Source organism: Poecile atricapillus, chromosome Z (genome assembly GCF_030490865.1).
Source record: "Poecile atricapillus isolate bPoeAtr1 chromosome Z, bPoeAtr1.hap1, whole genome shotgun sequence".
In the NCBI taxonomy this organism is placed as follows: Eukaryota; Metazoa; Chordata; class Aves; order Passeriformes; family Paridae; genus Poecile; species Poecile atricapillus.
The window spans coordinates 29,316,188-29,337,386 of record NC_081289.1 but is presented as its reverse complement, the minus strand read 5'-3'; the positions used below and the strand labels follow the sequence as shown (position 1 = coordinate 29,337,386).

Sequence of the window (21,199 nt, the reverse complement as noted above, 5' to 3'; positions counted from 1 at the left end):
AACTTTTGCTGAAGTTCTTTTAGGGACTACCTTGTGCTTAGTGTAAAGAAAATTTGGTCATATTCCATGATGGCACACTTGTTTGGGGAACCTCAATGTTTTTTTCTGAAAAGTTTTGATGTAACTTAAGTGAAAGGTGTCTGCTAAACTTGGTCAGTGAATCAATGATGTTGACATCTCCTAATGTCTTGCATCTGAAAATATATCAATGCTGATAACACTTTTGGTACCTACTTTGCTTGGATCTCAAATCCTTTGTCAGCTGAGGCACTAGAGCAGGTGTACTGTTTAAAAAACAGTAAGATGTGGGCATGTCAGTAGCATTTCCACTTCAGTTGTTGCAAGACCTGAGAGCTGCTGATGTGTGTAGTCCTTTCTCTTCTTCTGATTTGTGGACAGTGTAAACAATGTACCAGATACTACTGAGGTACACCAGCTGTCAGTCCACCTTGCTTGGCTTTCAGAGACTTGTTCCAGCAGTCTTCAGTGCACATGCCTGTTTGTAGTTGAACCATCATCCAAGTTCATGAACTTCAGCACTGTGGGAAGCAATGACTCTGAAGATGAAATAATTTATTTTCCTATCTGTAGACTAATTTTGTCCTTTATTTGAAAGGAAAAGTATTTCTAATACTATTTTTTTAGAATTAGTTTCTGAAATGTTGATGCTGTGCTGATTTGCATTCCACCTTCTTCAAATGTGCAATATCTCCTAATTTGTTATTATGCCACACAAGATAAATAGATAGGAAAATCATCTGCCTACCTAGTTGTGTTTGGGAAATTCTTGGGATTCAAGAGATGTGTGCAGAGTCATTTACAGGTCCTACAAATCTGGATATCAAACTAGTTCTATTCCTTGGGAGCATTATAAGCATGTCATATGAGTGATATATATACAAAACATGTATTTAATAGAGATCTACAGTATCTAGTGAGAGCTCTGGAAGATTTGATTGCTCAAACAAGTGTGGGTATCCACGGTGGCAGACCAATTACTGCTGCTACTTAATGATTGAAATGCCTATTTGGCTAGCTTCAAGCTTTCTGCTGAGATGGAGAAATTTGTCTTCCGCTGATTCTAAAGCTGCTGCCTAGTTGTGTTCCTACTAGAAGTTTTTATGTTTTCCTGTAGAAATGCAAACTACTCTTTGGACATATATTTATATGTCCAAATATAAAATATTCTGTTCAGGGTTATACTTGAGATACCCAGGATGTTTCCTGATTCATGTACAGGACGTCCAGCAGCAAATAGCTGTACAGAGAGGAAATATCCCGTCTGACTTGCTACTTACTTGAGAATATGCTCTGAATGTGGCTCTACTTGGCAAGAAAGAAGCTGATGAATTTTGGCAGTTTGCTGTACTTTCCTTGGGCCTTCAGGAGCCTTACTGAACCTATTGAAAACCATTAATGCATTTCTTGCACAGTACCAGAGAGCAGCACTCTTGCAAGTTCTTCCTTGTGTAGTATGGGATGTGGAGTAAGAATTAATGTTTGAAAGAATGGATTGTAGATATGATAGGACTTCATCTGATGTAGGGCAAGCCATATATTTGGAACTATATCTGTTATACTGGTGCACTTTTCTTCCCATTCCTGCCTGAACTCACTGAATTGAGTTAACTCACTCTTTTCCCTGACAAGTCTTTCTTTCCTATAAAAAACAAACAGTTTTATTCTTTAGTTTACATGATTGACTAATACAGATTTTGAGAAGCTCATTAAGTGTAAAATTATTCTGCATCTCAGAAGCCCTCGTATGTAGATGTGTTAAAATACACGATAATAATTTGCTATAGCAAATCTCCAGTGACCTTACTAGTTGGTCATTGGTGTTCTTCGAGTACATTCTAAAATCTGTATGTCATATTCAGTGTTAACTCTGAGTAATACATCTTTTTTGATAAATGTTATGGTTTTGACTGCTCTTCAAGGGTAACTTGAGTCCTTGTTGTGTTTTCATGTTAAGGACGTCTTTGGCTACTGCTAAAGTATCTTACACATTTAAATTCCCTTGTGATACTAAAACATGTTCCAGAGGACTTGATGTTTGACTGTGAGATGCCATCTGCTCAAGTAAACTGTAGCATATTTTCAGAAGATACTTCACTTGTAGCATAACGATGCTGAACTTTAAACTGAAAAATGGATCTTGATTTGTTTGGGGATGTACTCAGGAGATAATCAAGTCTGAGCACATGGTGGCTCTTTGAGTAACATGCAGCTATGAGGAAGATACGGTTTTAACCTAAGCATTTTCATCTGCTGTAGATTTTTCTCAGGTTATTTAGTATGACAACTAGTTTTGTACTCTTGTCATTAACACAGGACAGTCAGGAAAAAGTTAAATATTTTTTTGTTGGACTTTCACACTGAAACCTTTGGTTACGGTAGTACAAGCAAGGATCTTAGCTCAGCATACTGGTGAGCTTGAGCTTAGCTTCTGTCTTTGTCTTAATTCACATTTTCTGTGTTCTTCTCATTTTTTACTTCTTGATGTTTGCAAATTCTTCTTTTTGTTTGTGATATGTTTTGTTGGCTTGTTTTTGTGCTTAGCATTGCTTTCTGTGTACAGTGTGAAATCTGACTTTTCAGTCTGAAAAAACTGGGACAGGTAAGGAATGTGGGACTGCTTTAAGGAGTAATCTGGGGCAGAGAACAGTGCACTGTAGTCTGCAAGACCCAGCTAGAACAGTGCCTTTATAGCATGAATAGAGCAGTCCTTCTAGGTAACTCTGCAGATACTTGTACTTCTGGTATATACTTTTGAGATGAAATATACAGTGTTATATCTGTGCTTGAGGAGTTACCTGTAGGAGGGAGAGACCAAATTTCAAGCTGATACATAAGCATGGCAAGAATACTGTTAAATCAGCATGCATTAATTGTGTTGAAATCTGTCTAGAAATTAACCATGTAAAGTTTGAGTAGTATCATGGTGTTATTGTCTTGAACGTAGTGGACCACTGAAACTACATTTGTATTTTGATTTCTTATCTCAGTCTTGAGTACATTTAAGTACCCAGATCTGTATCACAATATGTATCAAGTATGTGCTTTCATCCTACTTACACAAAGCTCTTTTTAGTGAAATCTATAACACAGTGTGTTGGCTGTCATGTTGCAGCTGCTTATAATGTTACCAAATTGACTAAGCAGCTTGGTTAGAATGTGGTTGTTGCCCAAATCAGTATTATGTCTATAAATAGAAGAATTCCATGAAAATAAGCAAGATGTTTACCTTTCCCAAAAGACTGAATATGCCTCTATAATGTGGGTGGCCATAATAATCAGATTAGTATAAAAAATCATTTTTTGCATTAAAACATGGCGATTAATGGTTTTTCAAAGGTGTTGTTTCTTACATGGGTTGATTTTAATGCTGTTTGTTATGTTTAGCCATATCCAGAAGATCCAGCAGTGTACAAACCACTCTCCCAGGAAGAGCTGCAGAGGATAAAAAATGAAAAGAAACAGAAACAAAATGAGAGGAAACAGAAGATATCAGAGAATCGCAAACATTTGGCCAGTGTACGGGTTGTACAGAAGAACCTTGTCTTCGTGGTAGGGCTATCTCAACGCCTAGCAGATCCAGAGGTGAGTAGTCCACACTTGCAGATCTTGCTTTTAACTCGCTGCCATGAAACATTGAAATACCCTTGCGTCTCCCTGCAGGGTACAAAATGAAGCAGTGAAAGGTTTGCTGCCATGAGGCCCCCCTCTTAAGGGACCTTAGCTTCCTCCTCCATAATAACCTCAATAAGTGTTTGTCTCTGTTTTAGGGAGTACAGATGCTCCATGGTTTTTTTGGGGTGGGGGGAAGTTGTTCTTTGTTTAATAAAGGGAGTTTTGTTTTAAGCTAAAAATAAGCATAAGGACTTCTCAGGTACTCATTTTCCTAGGCTGGATCTGCTGGCACTACACAGTTATGTCATGAATCACCAATTCTAAAATGGGAGCTTGGTTGGATTACAAAGGACTGATATATAGTATCAACAAATCTGTAGATTTCAGATCAGAAGAAAAAAGCCAACACTTGGAAGTATATACTAGGATAAGGATTGTCCTTAAGAAGTTGTGGGGAAAAAGTTAGTAAGAGGAAGACCCTGGAAAAAGTTGACTTACAACTCTACATCATCAAGAATAAGGTTTTCATTTGAGAAAACTGATTATGTTTAAAATGCTTTATTTACTTCCATCATCAGTTGTAGCTGCAGGTGGCCAATGGAGTAAGTGCTAATGCACGAAAGTATCTTTAATTAGAATATGGAGGAAATGTACTACAGGATAAGGTAGATGTCTTCAAAATTACAGTGCCAGATTAAATTCACTTTATCAGACTACATTATCCAAAGAAGTCTCAAACAGAAGTGGCCGTTTCTGAAGTCCCAGAGTATGGTCAGTATTTTGGTAGACTGGTAAAGAACAATTGTGAAAAGCTGCTTTTAGTGAAGGAGAAAAAACAGAAGGATAAGAAGGGAAGAGAAAAAAATCAAGTTAAAACTGAACTGGTGTATAACACTTCAGTATGTAGTAAAGTATAGCAGCAAGTATTTGCAAGCAGCTGTCAGTACTGGCTTGGGGCTATTTATCATTGAAGAATGCAATATGAATTTATTACTGAAATTTTATTTCTTTGACCAGATGGAGGATTTGTAATTAAGAGAAATAGTAGTAAATACAGTTTATTTATTTATTTAAAAACCTCATATAATTTTACACTGAATACTTGAAGTAACTAGGAATGGGTTTGTTTGGTGGGTGAGGATGTGATGCACTAGGTGTACTGGTAGCAGTATTCTCAATGACATACCAGAAAATAATGTGTACTTACTGAATGTTACATATAGCACAAGGTGACTTGATTAAGAACCTAGCCTGGGAGAGATGAGTTAAAAAAGTATACAATGCATTCAAGCTTTCTACTTAAGCAGGCAAAAAACTTCTTCATAAATTGAGATTATTTGGAATGAGAGTTTGGCTGCTATGTGCTGTTTCTGGAAATAGGTCTGTGGATCATAATGTTGTACAGGTGGATCCTCTTCTGTTGACATGCTCTTAGAGTTGTGAAGGTTATGCTGTCATATTGTACCCAGGAGTATAATCTGCAGTATGCTTGGGTAAAAGGGAAGTTTCTTTAGGTTTGTCTCTCTCTTCTGTAATGATGCCTGGAGGGTGGGTGTAGTATGTTTCAAGAGGGGATGTAGACCAAGTGAAGAGCAGTCAGAAGAGACCGGTGAATGACTGGTTCTCTATACAACACACCCTGTAGTTCTTTGGGATTTTCCAGGTGTGATGCTGTTAGTTCTTGAAGGCATTGTTGTTCACTTGGGAAGGGAGAAGGGGTACTTCACTTCTTGGATCAGTACAGTTTAACTGCACTGTCAATGCTACTATGAAGATGGAGCAGGGGAAACAAATCTTCCTTTATAACCTCTCAGGTTATTATCTAGAACCAGAAATGCCCCTATTTTGTGTAGCTTCAGTAGTCAGTACTTTTGCACCATCTTCCATCACAGAAATGGATGGAGAAAAAAGTCTTTTGGTATAAATGTGTCAAATATGTTGCCAATTTAATTGGTACACAGGTAATAGTTATTCAGCAGAGTTGTTTAATATGCTGGTGATGTTCTTGCTTTGCACAGGGTCCCTAAATGATGTGTTAGTACTAACTGATTCCAGCAAGGGCAAGATGAGTATTTTTCCTCCTTTCCAGATGTGATAGTCACTCATTCATTTCAACATGATGTCAATTCCAAAATGTTTTTTGTTGTCCTTGGAAATTTTCCTTTATTGTTTTCCTTTACTTAGTCTGTTCTTTGGAAAACTTGAGATTATCTTGAGCTGATTGGTTTACTCCCTTTTTCTTTGGAGTGTGGGGCATGGCAGTCAGGATTCAGCTTTTTGTACATAGTAATTAATATAGCTGAATTCAAGTTTAAAGTGTATGGTTATTTGGGAATGAGAATGAATATGATTTTTATTTTTTAAATCAAATTATAAAACAGATATATACAGGAACGTTTTCTGCTGAATGGGATATTTTTTGCCAGGGTGGGATTTGGGTAATCAGAGTACTGAAAGAATTTTTTAAAATACAACATGAAATGCAGGGTATTTGTCATTAATGTTCTGCAGTGACAACATACTTTGTATTGCAAGTAACAATGTTTTTATGTGGGAAAACAAATCTAAATCCTTGTGCTCTTTTAGGAGAGACCTGGTTTTTATTAGTTAAAGGCTTTAGCTGCATAGTTTTACAGAAGAATAAGTACACCTGTATGAATTATAAGTACACCACTTGAACTTTGTTTTCTTGTAGGTTTTGAAACGACCAGAATATTTTGGGAAGTTTGGTAAAATACATAAAGTTGTCATTAATAACAGCACATCATATGCAGGCTCACAGGTAAGTCAGAGGTCTTTGTAATTTCTTTATTTCAATTCCTTTAGAGAATACATGTGTGCAGAGTGAATCTAGGGCTCCCTATTTCTGATTAAGCAACAGGTAAGAGTGTAAAAAGGAAAAAAGGCCTTGTAAGAACCAAATTACTGTTAAGTTACTGAGGCATTTTCCAACCAGACTCTCAAAGCTAGATGTAAAATGCAATGTAGAAAGATTGAAAATTGGGAGACAGGATGAGAAACTTTAAAGAAACAGCAATATGGCATTTAGTCACTAATCGGTATTTTGGGGATAAGATGCCTTTTAAGTATTTTTAGAACATTCATGCAACATACTGATGCATTTCCTCTTTTCTTCATTCTTTATGCATCACTCACATGAGTTTTTATGGCTTCTGCCTTTTTTTGGCAGTTGCTTGTTAAAAATGTTAAGCTCTTGAATATACCAGTTTATGAAGTGAGCAGCTAAAAAGGTGACTTAATGATCAGATCTGTCTGGGGAAAGAAAAATAAGTAAATAGTGTATGTTTTCTTCCTAGGGTCCAAGTGCCAGCGCATATGTAACCTACATCCGGTCAGAAGATGCCCTCAGAGCCATACAGTGTGTCAATAATGTGGTGGTAGATGGCAGAACACTTAAGGTGGGGTAATAGTTTTATGTTCTTGCAGATATGTTCTAGATCACTAATATCAGGAATTAGTATACAGTTTTGTTGTAATGGGTATGCTTGTATTGCTGAACAAGAATGTCCAGTTCATTGGCTTTTGACTTCTTTTCCTGCTATTAATCTCAAAATGGAAGTTCAGTGAGCATCCAGCAGGCAGTGTTTTGGTGGGTTAGCAGATGACTCTTTAAGATAAACTTTGAGTCAAAGGTATCTACCTCCTCCCTGTGCTCAGAGTGGCTTTTCTGTTGTATAGCATAATAGTACAGTGTGAAAACCCACTGTTTGCTTTTACAGAACATTTCTGTAGTCCATATGCCACACCTCTCAAAAGCTCTCTGGGAAATTAGAAAATTTTCCTTTTGGTGCCTGTGTAAACAGGCGTTCAGGCTGATTTGACCAAATTGGTGGCTATAGAAGATCTAGTTAGTATTAATTTCCTGACCCTGCCACTTATCCTCCTTATGATTATGCAGATATTTACTGAGGCTCTTACTTAGGCATTTATTTAGATTGGGTGAAAATAAGAATGCATCCTAATTATCTAATCCCCAAGAATATATAGATCTCTCACAAATGTACTTTTTATTCCATCTGCATCAAAAATGCATTATGATGGAATTTCAAATCTTGAGGTAATTTTTTAAAAATAAAACTTTTTTTTATTTTATATGGTTAAAGGCACTCTTAACCTCCAGTACTTTATTTTTTTTTCCTTCAGGCATCATTAGGTACAACAAAATACTGCAGTTATTTTCTAAAAAATATGCAGTGTCCAAAACCAGACTGCATGTATCTACATGAACTAGGTGATGAAGCAGCCAGTTTCACAAAAGAAGAAATGCAGGTAAGTGTAATGAATGGGAAACACATGAAATGTGGCATGTATGTCTTAATGTCTATGATTTAGTCTAGTATGTGTAATGTGTTTGCTGAATGTTATGGCAGTGATGAATTTTGAAATTTGAAAGGTGGTTAACCAGTTGGATATTGCAAAGAACATTTAGTTCAATTTTTTTCATTGCATGTGGTTTTTAAAGTCTGAGATGGAGATGAGATGGAGATGAGATGGAGATAAGATGGAGATAAAAAAGATGGATCCAAAAAGATGGAGATAAACTCTTAGCCGAGAATTCAAACAACCTGAGCTAACTACTTTCCCTTTTTTCATACTAGTAAAATAAAGTAAGGTAGTGTCATTTTAGATTTCTGTGAACAAAGTCAGTGCAGATCTGGGTTTTTCTGTCAAATTGGTGGATGTGGACAGTTATTGAGGATTGGCTCTCGTGCTTGTGACTGACCATGGTGTCTGAACCCTGATAACTCTTCCAGCCTGTGAAGCGTTTAGAAACCATTTGCAAATAAAATGTTGAGGGTAACTATAATAGCACATGAAAAACGATGCTGAGATTTATTTTTTTTTACTATCTCAACATCAAAATGCTTATTGTCTAGGACAGGGAACCAAGTAAATGGATAGCTTTACTGTCTCAAATGGATGCATTCTGAGGTTTTTTGGTCTGCCTTCCTCCTTCTACATGAGGTATGGTAAAGCTTTTAAACTCAAGTATGCCAGCCTTGCATCCATGCTGCAATTTTTGCATGTGGTCTGTCCATGAAGCAGAGGGTCCCCACCCTCAGTGCCAGCACAAATGTTGCTCTAGTAAAATTTTTTTTATGTGTTAGGCTGATGTAAGTCAGAGAATAAAGAACACCCGTATCTATTACTTTCTATTACTAAATGCTTTCCACAAATTATTTCTAAGGATTTCAGTAGTTAACTGCAATAGAAGGAGAAATTCCAGGACAAGTTGCAAACCAGTCCGCTTTCCCTGTTTGTTTCCCTGTATTTCTCCCACCATCTAGATCCGTTACATATACATGTTTGATGATACGTTCCTGTCTAGTCTTTTTAGTTTTTTATAAGCCTGTCAGCCATTAATTTATTTAATCCATTTTGAGCCTGTCGATACTGCCAACCCCTTAGTCTTTTGTGGCAGAAAGCCCCAGAAATTCACTAACTGTTTTGTCAAGTGCTTTCTTTTGCATGTGTTAAACTGCTAACCAGTTAGTTTTGTCAAGTACGCCTTAATCTTAGCTTTGTAGTGCTTGCTTAAAGCAAAACCCCTTACTCACCTTATTCATTGCATTTGTGAGGTGGCAAAGCTTGATCTAGTCTCTCCTGGCTTTCTCTCCAAATCATAGTTTCTGGTCTTTTAAACTTCTTTTTAAAGCAGTTGCTCCATTTCTGTGGTAATATGTTGCCCTTCTCTATATTTTCTAGCTGCGTCCTCCTTGAGATGCAGAGCTCAGATGCATGATATGAGGGAAGCCAAGTTTAATTTATCGGTTCTCAGTGTGTTATATGTTGTGCCATATGTGCTTTTTTTTCATTTTGTTTTAGTTTATTTGAAGTGGCATTCTTAGTGATGGCCAGCACATCATTTGTGGCTAGTGCATAATCAACTAACAGTTTCAGAGGTCTGCTGGCAGTAACCTCAGCATCTTTTTTCTGAGTCCTAACAGCCAGTTCACAGATAAGGAGTAGGTTACTATCGTCTAGACTGCTTTTTCCTTCCTATGTCATCTGACATGTCCGTGTTGAAGCTTATTTTCCACCATTTGCTTGTTCGTCTATTTCTCTGAGATTCTTTTGGAGCTCCTTATTATCAACGTGGCAGTTTATTACCCAAAAAACTTATTATTGTCAGCAAGGAACTTGGTCCTCAGTCTTTCCTCGTGCATGCTGATGGTGTTGCATAGAACTGATGCTAGTCGTCAGTTCTCATTGCTTGCTTCTGCACCCTTAAAGTTATACTTTGAACTATCTTCAATTCACACTCTCTTCCATGGCAGATTAATAACTTCTTTTAAAATTTTGTGGAGCCTCTTTATTTATGCTTATTGACTCTATAAAGAATTGATGTTAGTGAGGCAGAGTTTCCCTTTATAAAAGATACTCAAGATTCAATCCCAGTGCTTTGTGTTTATCCGTGAATTTCTATTGTTAAAAATCGTTACCGTTATTATTATTTTTGCTACCCTGTAATCTTTGGAAGGATGGAGGTTTACTTAGCAGCTGTAGTTCACAGAACCTTTTCTGCAGCCCTTTTTGGAGAAGTCAGTGGCAAACTGTCAGTCCTCTGGCTTGACTGCTAGTTAAAATTGATAGGCTACATACCTTGGTTGGATTTAATTTTCATGTATGAGTTTCTTCAGAAGTCTTGAGTAGATTTTACATCATCTTGGTGACTTACATGAATCTTCCTTCCCTGTTCCTTGTTATATTGCTTAAACTTTTTTTGAATTTCTCATTGCTTTCCTAAACATAATTGAAAATTATGCACCTGTTAGGTACGTTGTTCTTTCAGTGTGCCAGCTTTCCTGCAATAGGGTTAGTGTCAGTGAATTTCCAGGTCCATTTAATGAGATTGAATGTTCATGGTTGCAGACTTGGACTCTGTATTTAAAAAAAAAAATGTCAATGGATGAATTTGCATTCTAGGTTAAATGATTAATAGATATAAATGTTGTGGCAAACTAAAAAGAATTAATAGAACTCCAGGAAGTCTCAGAAAGTGAAACTGAGAATTCAAGGTGGGTTGGAGATGCTGAGTTTGGCCTCTGGTTTGTCTGTTATAAATAAAACACAATTACTGCAAGCTCCCTTATAGGATTTTAATCTTGTTTCTTTCTTGCATTTGTGTGGCAAGTAAATGAACTTAAGACTGACCCCGATGTACCTGGCCATGATATTCAGTCTTTAGTCACTGAAGCAAGTTGAAAGATCCAGAGAGGTTTCTTCTTACTTAGCTGCTTAATGTTTGAAAATCATTACTTGTGCAAATCTGTGCATCAACGTAGTTGCTACAGTCATAGTTGGATGGTGAAAGAAGCATTTCCAGGGTGCAGAGTATCTCAAGGTTTGCATTTAGGTGAGCCATACTGTAGAACCACACTTTTTCCTACTACAGGTAGCAGCTTGGGTGTAGACACTGACAAAGTGAGTAAGATGATGCATACACCGGATGTTTCAGTCCTTCATGGGAGGTGGTATAAGTTGACTACATAAGGACATGTTCAGAATCAAACAGCAATGGAGAACTGGAGAATTTAATAGGAGAATAATGGAGGCATTAATAGGGTTTGACCTGAAGTATTCCAGTGAGATATGCAGTTGGCCTTCTACAGGTATGCATAAGGGATTGTAGTTTATCGAAGTACTATTTTTTTGTGTTTTGTCTATTCATGTGTAATATTTTCTTGAAGAAACAAGTCACATTTTTCTTTCAGGTTGTAAAATTTTTCTAGGGGTATGTCCACATTGCCTGTGCACTAATTCCATTCTTGTTCCAACAAAACATTAAGGAATTAATTAATGTAAGAAAAAAGTTAAATTTTGTGTGTACAAGTAGTGTGAGAGCTTCTGAATCAATAATGAAGATGTGATAGATAATAAATTTGGTGTTTGAGATTTAAGATTTAGAAGACCGGACCATAAATCTTGGCACTTGTTTCCTTTGCTAGACATCTTCTAGTATTTGGAATCTGTAGAGAAAAGCTACTGACCACTTCAAATTCACTGTTTTATTTTATATCTTGATTCAGCTCATAATACTTAACTTGCAAGTAGTAATTCTTAGGTTGGAGTGTCATAACAGCCTACAAAATCTATGAATCCTCATCTTGAATTTCAGATGTTACCTTAAATGTTGGGGGTAGGAGTAGATCTTGCTGGGCTTTTTTTATAAATTAAGCCACAATGTTATCTGCAAGCTAGACTGAAAAATACTCTTCCTTCATTTGCCAAATTCTAGTACTCTGGAGTTGGATTGGACCTCCACAATTTCTGAAAGCAAGAAGTTGTTCTCAATCAATTTAATTAGCTGAAAGAATATTTCAATTTTTTAGTTATTAAAAAGAATGATTTATCAGTTATTGCTTAGAATATACTGCTTGTTGTGTCATACACCTCAGCTGTTTTATTAAGCCAATATAAGATTACTTTCATTTTGGAAGAACTTCTTGTTTAAACGGAACTTTTTGTTCCTTCCCATTGCTGAAAAGCTTAGTATGGTTGAAATATGAAATGCAGACTGCCTTCAGAGATATCTCTGGTTTCTAGTGGTGTATTTGTGAAGCTCTTGATTAGAACTGAGGACCAAGTTATAATAGGGTTATTGGTGCTTTTCTGCTTTAGAGGTCTCAAAAAATTATAAATAGGTAGGTACATCCAAATGATTTCTACGCAAGTTTTAGAGCCATTGAGATTACATCTATACTGAGGGTGAGAAGCACTGTTTTGAGTTTGACAGGGTGATCTGATAAGTTGTAAATGCTAAATTACTAAGCTTTGGGACATACCATATATATATATACGGGCATATTAAATATATATATAAAAATATGTAACTATAAATATATATATTAAACCACCATTCATTGTGGGTTTCTCTTTCCTTAGGCGGGTAAGCACCAGGAATACGAACAGAAACTACTGCAAGAATTATACAAACTAAACCCCAACTTTCTCCAATTATCTACGGGTACAGTTGACAAGAATAAGAACAAAGTGACAGCACTGCAGAGGTAGGATGCATAAGTACTGATGCTGGACTGCCTGGTTATTCTTTCTGGTTATTCCAAAGGAAACTTTTATTCCTATTTGATTCCCCAAATTGCCTACTGTTTTTAGTACCTATTATATGATAAAATCTGATAGGTTTTCTGTGTGGAGAGACATATTGGTCAGGAGCAATATTCTCCAATTTAATGTTCCCTCTGAAGCCACTCCACACTCCTCCCCCTTGCCCTCCCCTGTATCAGGCAGGAGAGGAGAATTGGAGGCACAGAAGGTAAAGATCAGAACAATTTACTGGAAACAGCAGTGAAATAAGAAAACAAACAGTAACAGCAACAATACAAATGACACTGGGTATAAGAGTCAAATGATTCACAAGTGATTTCTCACCCCACAGTGAAGGGTGAGCCCCCAGCAGTCCTGACCACTTTTTCTGCTAGGCTATGCTGACCCATAAGAGAGTCCTTCCCCAGTCCCCAGAAAATAACTTAAGGTGGTATAGGATTGATACCTCTTTGTCCTAGCTATGCCCCTTCCTGTCCAGTGCAAAAATTAACACTGTCCTGGTTGGAACCAGGACACATGCACCACTTGGTTCCAAAACAGTGTGTGTCTTAGGAATGTGTTTCTGCATTTGAATCAGTAGCTTGGAAGAAGGTCTTCTGAAAGCACACCTTGTATTTTATATTTGCAAAACCAAATGTATTTTTTAAAGACCAGATGTCTACTTCTTGGTATGGTGTCATTATAACTGCAGTCTCTATTTTTATTACTGAGAAACCTCACGACCTTAATACGGTTTTTTACATCATAATTTATAGTGCTGTCCATATATTCTTTACTATATTGTAATTGCAAATATCACTTACTATGGCTTGCTAAAATAATGTTCTGTTGAGTTGGTTTGTTCAATAAGTTGTGAAAATGTTTCTATCCATATGAGTATATAGTCACACAACGATAAATGAAAGTCTGTGGATACCAGTCCTTAATTACTCATTCAAATGTCATATTTAAGATAAAGAAATAAAAACTGTTTACAATTTCTTCCACTCCTTTTTGTAGGAGTTTGATAAAGGAGATGGGCAGAGCAAAATGTGAAAGTTAGATTGCACTTCATATGTACCTTGGCCTTGTATTCAGGGTTTATGTTGTGTGCCAGTTCACGCACTACGGGATTTTTCAGACAGTAGTTTGCTGGTGGCAGTATCACTGCACAGCCCTCTAAGCAAGAAAGTGGGTTCTGTATCTAAAATACTGTCAATGTATCTTGAATGAGCAGAATACAATTCTGAGAACTGGTATTCCAGGTGGTATACTGGGACTATTTTCTTTAATTTCTGGAGGCAGTTTCATATGCACTTTGACTGCAAGTGGCCAGGGCTTCCAGAGGGATCTTTTTTTTCTTAAGGACAGAGTTGCTTCTTATTTCTCAGGCACTGGTTCAATATTGACTTCAAAGGTAAAGTACAGCAAGCAAAACAAATACACCACTTCTTGAATTTGGTATTGATTATTTTATGTTTGAAATTTGAACTAATTTTAATTTGAAACCGTATTAGATCCTAGCAAACAACTTATACCAGCACGGGAAGAATGCGCTATCTGAAACTGCACCAAACTTTTAAGCCTTTTAGAAGCAATTAGGAGTTGGAGCTTGGCCAGTCTGTGGTGCTAACATTTAACACTTACGGAAAAAATGGCATGTTACTCTAATGGCAGCAAGTGGTAATTTTTGGAGGTAATTTCTCTTGTCAGTTGAACAGCTTAATCACAGCTTGGACTCTGTTCTTTGTTAATGCCTAGGTACCACCTTTAGGGTTGCAGAGTGCATTTCTTGCAGCTGGGATTTTGACATGTTTCATCATGACCCATCTCATCAGTACAAAATGTAGCTTTTACACCAGTGAATGCACATTGTTCTTTCACAGTTTCTACCCAGCTGGGTTCTTGTAAGATTTTTTTTCATAGGATTCATTGATACAATATTCATATTTTTAGCAGTTTGTCACAACTTCTGGCAATTCTGAAATGCTTCTTGTGTTTCTGGGGTGCAGAATTTCTGTTTCATAATGGAATGGAACAGAAGTTGAGTTCTAAGTGTAGTAGGTGCTTAATTAGAAATACCCAGTAGTAGAAAACAGTTTGTTAAACTCTGGTAAGTGTTTTTCTACAATTGTTTTAATTTGAAAGGTCCTACTTGCAGACCTTTTATTCTTGCTGAAGACAACTCTTAAAATCCCCTGGGGCCAGTTTGTGTGCTCATCTCTTGGTATGTTACTTGATAATCATGGTGACTATGTTCTCTTAAAATTGGAGATTTTTCCACATTTAAAATGGATGAAGCTTTTTTTATTTTCTTGATGACATTTTTCTGAAGAACTGAAAGTTTCTTCAGAAACTGGAAGAAAACTAAGTTTTCTTACGCTACAAGAAGAGCCAATTATTAAGCATGTGCTGATCTTTTAGAGAACAGCCCTTCAGAGACATGCAGCCTGAACTTAACTGAAACAAAAAAACCCACCCCACACACTCAAAACCCCCCACCTGAAAACATAAACTAATCTGTTTCTCTTTCCCTTTCTCCTTGGATGCAAAACTGACTTTTAACTGGCATTTTAAAGTCAGTTTTGGTATAGAGATGGCTTTGCTGTGTAGTGAACATAAATTTAGATATTTATAATAAATCTGTTAATGGAATGACAATTTTGATATATCTGGATTTCAGTTCATTTTTGTACAAGTGAGACTATTAAATGCCAGATATGCTGCTGCTGTCTCTTCGTTTCCCTGATGTTCTGTATCTAATCAACTCACCAGCTCTAACTTAATCTGAATGTGAGCGAAGCCAAGATGAGATCTGTAAATCGGATCAAGTACCCATCTATGTACATATTGTATAGGTATTTGAGTGTAAAGATGGATACAGAAAAACAAATCTTAAAATACTGAGATTTGAGTGGAGCTACTGTTGCTAATTTTATCTGAACAGAACTAGGAAACGTTTGTGTTGCTATAAGCAGTTACTGAAATTTCCAGATTGTGACTGTGAAGTTAGAAAATTGACCTAAAGATGCAGAGTAAGTGTTGGACCATGTAATAGGAACATACTAACGTAGGGGAACAGCAGGAAGGACATATGTTAAAAAGTTTTATTGGTGAAAGCTGCTTCCTTACGAAGACAGGTCTTGGACACTAAAACTTCTCTTAATAGAAGCAAATAAAAAGCTACAGGTAATGTAGAAGAACTTGAGAACACAAAAGCAGATCTTCTATAATAAGATTGCAGGGTTAGCAGACAACACTGTATTTGAATCTGTTTGGTTATAGACTGTATTCCGTTTTGCTTAAATTAGTACAGAACGTAACTATTTACAACAAAATCTTGGGCTTTGAGTCCTCTCTTGAACTTTTTTGCGTTCTAATGTGCACTCTAAAATGAAATTTAACATTACTTTATAAAAGGGAAGTAATTATGGCTTTAAACTAGAAATGAGGGGAGCAGTAACTTGAACAGTGTGTTTGTCTGGCTGATCTCATGGTCTGTTAGTAAAGCTGTGGACTCCTGTGTAGATGTAAAACATAAAACTTCATCTGTTGTGGCCAGGCTTGATAGAACCTGGAGTATAAAATATGCATTAAAAAAAGAATGACTTAGCTCATGACTTACAGAACTTAAAAATAGTTCTGGGCTATAGAAAGTAATTCTAAATGAGGTACGCAGAGGTCTGGACACCTGAACTGTTGATGGCATTTTTAATTTTTATTTACTTTTTTTACTCTCCCTCAAATGGGCAAGTTTGGACTTTAGGACTGGCAAAGCAGCTGTCTATTCAGGAAAGAAAACAGAATTACCTCTGGTTTTCTCTCTACCCTGCCTATCCCACTAATTATTTTTTTTAAGTCATCACCATTTAAATCTGAAAAATAATATCCAGATAAATCTATTCTTATGGATTGTCTGGCACAAGGATTTATTTCCCCAGTGTTTACAATTTTTAAAACACTTTCTTCATAACTTGAACTCTTCTATTTTTATTTTTTTCTTTATTTTACTCTTGCCTTTTTCCAGACCCAACAGTAATAACAAAGATGCCTGGCCATCATTACAGAGTTCAAGTAAATCAGCCAACGGTTTAACAATGGAACACAGGAAAACGCCTCCTATATTAGAAAATGGCACAGACCCAGAACACATGACTCCAGATGGTGCAGACTCAGATTTCGGGTAATTGTGCTGCCTTTTATACTTCAGATAGCTTGCTTTCTCTCTCACTGATTGGTGTGGAGGGAATGATTCTTCAGTCTCTCTGGATGGAGAGCTGGATACAAACCTTGATCAGGTCACAAAAAGCTGGGCTTAGTCTAGCCCATGTTAAAAACACTGATTGGCAGACTCTGCAGGAGTCAAACTTGAAGTTTGTAAGTGACAGTACAGCTAATGGCTGAGTGGAACAGAAAAATCAGGGGATCAACAGCTTGTACAGCTGCACAGTCCCAGTCAGAGCTGAGCCCTTCCTTTTTTTCTGTATAGAAGCTTCCACAAAACTAACATGCTATTTGCTGTACATCAGGAGGCTTGTCACTTGGAAAGGCTTCAGTAGAGGGAAGTTAAATGTTAGGGCTAAAATACCTGTCATTTCCTTCCAGTGCTGTGTTCCAGAAGCGCGGCACAGAGGAAAGGGTTCCCCAGTTACTACTCAGGACAACAGGGCAGCAGATTCAACTGAGGCTTCTTTGTGTAGAGGAAGTAATTAATCTGCTTACAATAATTGCTTATTGCCAGACAACTTTTTTTTTTTTTTTGATGCCCTTCTTTAATAGAACTGGTGTCCTCTTCCACCTTATGCATCACTTACAGTCTTAGTCTGTAGTCTAGTTTGTTCTTTACGGACCACTTTAGGTAATAAACGTTAGGGTCATTCAGAGGTTGGATGGGGAAAAAAGCAAGGTAAACACTAATATTTCAAGCAGTGTTGCTGCTGATTAGGCAGCCAATCTTCATTTTAAATCAATATTGAACCAATGCATTAAAATGGAGAGTGTTGTTGAAAGTCGTACCTTCTTGTTAGGCTAAACAGCAGTCCCATTGGGGAGCAATCAGAGTCTGTGAATTGCATCTCAGTAGTGATGTGCAATTCTTCTTTTTTCTAAAAAGAACGTATTTAATGTAAATAAAAATATTGTAGTCAATAGATAATAAGCCTTATTCATTCCTGATGGCTGGAACTCTGTCTTTCAAATAAAGACTCCTTAGGCAGGTTCAAGTATAATAAACATTTTCATCATTTAGATTGTCAATAAAAGTTGTCTTGCTCATACCTTTTTAAACTGCAGTATTGTGACTGTTAGCCCTGTAGGAAAAGAATTTAACTGGAATATCAGCTCTTCAATCAGAATTGATTGTGTAATGAAGAGTCTACAGCAAACTTCTGTGCTATAGGTATTTAGAAATTACTAACCAAAAGCAGTATGTTTCAAATGGAAGAGATTTATTCACGCTGTTGGATCACTAAGTAGTTGTAAATGTTCACTGGAATAACACAGTGATTTTTCTTTTATAGTCATAAATATTTCAGCTTAATTTATCTGTTTGAGATACTGACTCAATCAGTGCTCTTTTTCACAAAAAGAATGTATTGATGATTACTCTTACACAGTTTCTTTTAGAATGGAGAAGTAATTTTGCTGGGTTTCAATTAGTCATTTTGGGGTGAGGGGAAAAATTGCACGTGGAACAAATCTTATATATGGATCTTTTTTATGGCTATATGCAGTAATTAAACTTTGCAGCAGCAGGGGCTGTTCAAAAACAAGGTGTATCTAGAATCTGAAGTCTGCACCCAGTTGAAAGAAAATGGTTACATATATCTTTCAGCATCATGACTATAATTTGACTTGTATCACATTGTGGCCTCATAGTGGAACTGAAGTTCATGTTCTTACTTCTGATGCTTGTTTGTAAAATCTGTGTACTGGCCTGTGCAGCCTGATGCTTCTGCATCTTTTCTCATTGGTAGATGAAAATGAGTACCTTGAAGTTTTAAAGCAAAGATTTTAGTGTGAACTTCAATAATGCCATTTCATTAGTGCTGTATTTACCATGATTGAGGCAACTCACAAATGCCCATAAGAATCTTGAAACCTGAGATGGGCTATTTCAGCCAAATCACAATAATTTGCAGAGAATGGTTTTCTGAGGTGTTTTTTTGCAGTATCTTGTATTATTCTCATTTTTGGCAGATTCTTATGCTATGTTTTTTTCCCCCCTTCTGTCATCTCAAACCTCAATTTTTTTAACTTGGGACTAATATTTTCCAGTTAAAATCTTAAAGGCTGGTGGGAAGCTTAACTTGCCACCAAGACTAAAATGTTAATTTAAGGTTTTATCTCTCCCAGATTTATTTAGGATGTGTACAGAAACTGAAAAGTTGTGTTTGGAAAATAAATCTTTTGAAGTTTCTTTGCAGTAGTAAAGTAGATGGAACTGACTGTTATAGAATGCTGTCATAGTATAGAGTTCTGGGGTTTTGTATGGCATAGAGTTGTTATGAGCATGTTCAAAACTTTTCTTTTGTTCCTTAGGTGGTCAGCAAGCAGAACAGAGAATGGTGAAAAGTATTACAGAATATGACAAATGATTGGAATGCTTATGATTAAAATAGCAGTCTCATAAAAAATAAGTGCACTTTTTTCCTTCTTAATTCCTACTTCTTAATTTTTGTCTTTATTTTAAGGCTTTTCTTCCACTACAAAAGCAAATGTTGATTTTTCATGTTAAGTACTTGGGTCTCTTACTGTCTTTTTCCCTCCCACTTTTGCAGCCCTATCGATAAACCTTCAGATTCCCTCAGTATAGGAAATGGTGACAGCTCTCAACAGGTAAGGCACAAAGATAGGTACTCTGAAAGTAGCAAGTGGGTTTGAGGACTTAGTGCAACTTTCAGTTGGAGAAGCAAGCATTTTCTGAAGTGTATCATAATTGGGCATTGGGATGGGCTGTCCCAAGAGGTGTTTAAGAAAAGACTGGATGAGGCACTTAGTGCCATGGTCTGGTTGACAAGGTTGTGTTTAGTCATAGGTTGAACGTCATGATTTCCAAGGTCTTTTTCCACTCTGGTTGATTCTGTGATGATTTTAAACAAAATTTAGAAATGCTATTGCTAAGTTGATTTTTTGTTTGACCTTGTGCTGAGCTATATATTAACAAACCTAATTGTGGACAGAAGTTTTGAGGAAACTTTTCATCTGAGTTAGTGAAGAATATTTAATATATCAACTCATGTCCTAATTTTTCTCTTTCTCTCTTGCTTGTAGATAACAAACAGTGACACACCTTCACCACCACCTGGTTTAACAAAACCCAATCCAGTTATACCCATCAGTTCATCTAATCACAGTGCACGGTCTCCTTTTGAAGGGGCTGTAACAGAATCACAGTCACTCTTCTCTGACAACTTCCGACACCCCAACCCCATCCCTAGTGGGCTTCCTCCATTCCCCAGCTCTCCACAGACTTCAAGTGACTGGCCCACAGCACCAGAACCACAGAGCCTCTTCACATCAGGTACATCCACAGCTTACATGGCTGGGTGTTGCTTGCTTTTGTAGTTGCTAAAAACTTGTACAGAGTTGTACAGAGCTTAAAACTCTGTAGAACCTAAAACTCTAGGATTTGTTCCATACTGTGTTTTTCCCCCTTGCAAATAGTTAAAATTTGTCACTTAACTGCAGATGAATTGCACTGACCAAAGGGTTGTTTCTTAAAGAAACTTCGCAGAGCTTTCAAGCTGCATGGCTAAATTATCAGAGTGCTTATTTTAGTTTTTCTTATAAACATGCATAGGATGTGATATGTATACTTTAATATTTAGTGTTAAAGGTTTTTATTGAGAGTGGGGAAAATACATGGTATTAGTATATATTGGTGTGATAATTTGTAATGCTAATATCAGAAGCTGTTCTGTAGAATTCAGAATTTTCTTAGTATCCTGCGTAGTTACCTGAAAGCATCTAATCTTTCTGAGATGAGATTCTATAAATTCAGACAAGTTATGTTTAATTTCATCAGCTGAAAGATACCTGTATTTTTCAGTTACTCCCCTATGAAACACCTTGTCATATGCATGAATCGTAGTTTTCGTTGTAATTACATAGTCTTGGGAATGGTTAACGGTATTTAAGAGCTCACAAATTTTAAGTCTGAGGAAATTGTTAGAAAACTAAATGAAGAAATACCAGTAAAAAATTGAATGTAAATAATACGTTATGATATAGTTGGTTTACTTAGTGATTATTCATCTTCTGATGTTGATCTTTCTCCTGAATATCATAATTCTGTTTGTAAACAATATTTATTGCCAAGGAAATTCCTTTCTGCTAAGGCACTTGATGCACCAATTTTGTGAGGATTAAGTAGCAGTGAGAGAATTTCCAGGCAGTAGAGATCATAGTTAACATGAAGTATATTGTTGCTGTTTAAATGAGAATGCAAAGGACAAGTTCTTGTTGGCGTAGCAACTCTTTATCTATCATCATGGAT

The 21,199-nt window shown here is 36.6% G+C and overlaps 1 protein-coding gene across 6 annotated transcripts in view; it reads left to right on the top strand.

Moving 5' to 3' along the window:
• LOC131573131 (CCR4-NOT transcription complex subunit 4) overlaps positions 1-21,199 on the top strand; it is a 75,694-nt gene that overhangs the window by 37,143 nt on the left and 17,352 nt on the right. For 4 of the 6 annotated variants that reach the window (XM_058826762.1, XM_058826761.1, XM_058826758.1 and 1 more), the window contains exons 3-10: positions 3,406-3,603; positions 6,329-6,415; positions 6,951-7,052; positions 7,798-7,923; positions 12,541-12,665; positions 16,730-16,885; positions 19,482-19,539; positions 19,975-20,224. In XM_058826762.1, the coding sequence (XP_058682745.1) occupies positions 3,406-3,603; positions 6,329-6,415; positions 6,951-7,052; positions 7,798-7,923; positions 12,541-12,665; positions 16,730-16,885; positions 19,482-19,539; positions 19,975-20,224 (1,102 nt within the window). The remainder of the gene's footprint in view (positions 1-3,405; positions 3,604-6,328; positions 6,416-6,950; positions 7,053-7,797; positions 7,924-12,540; positions 12,666-16,729; positions 16,886-19,481; positions 19,540-19,974; positions 20,225-21,199) is intronic. The other 2 variants (XM_058826763.1, XM_058826760.1) reach the window with 1 other exon arrangement.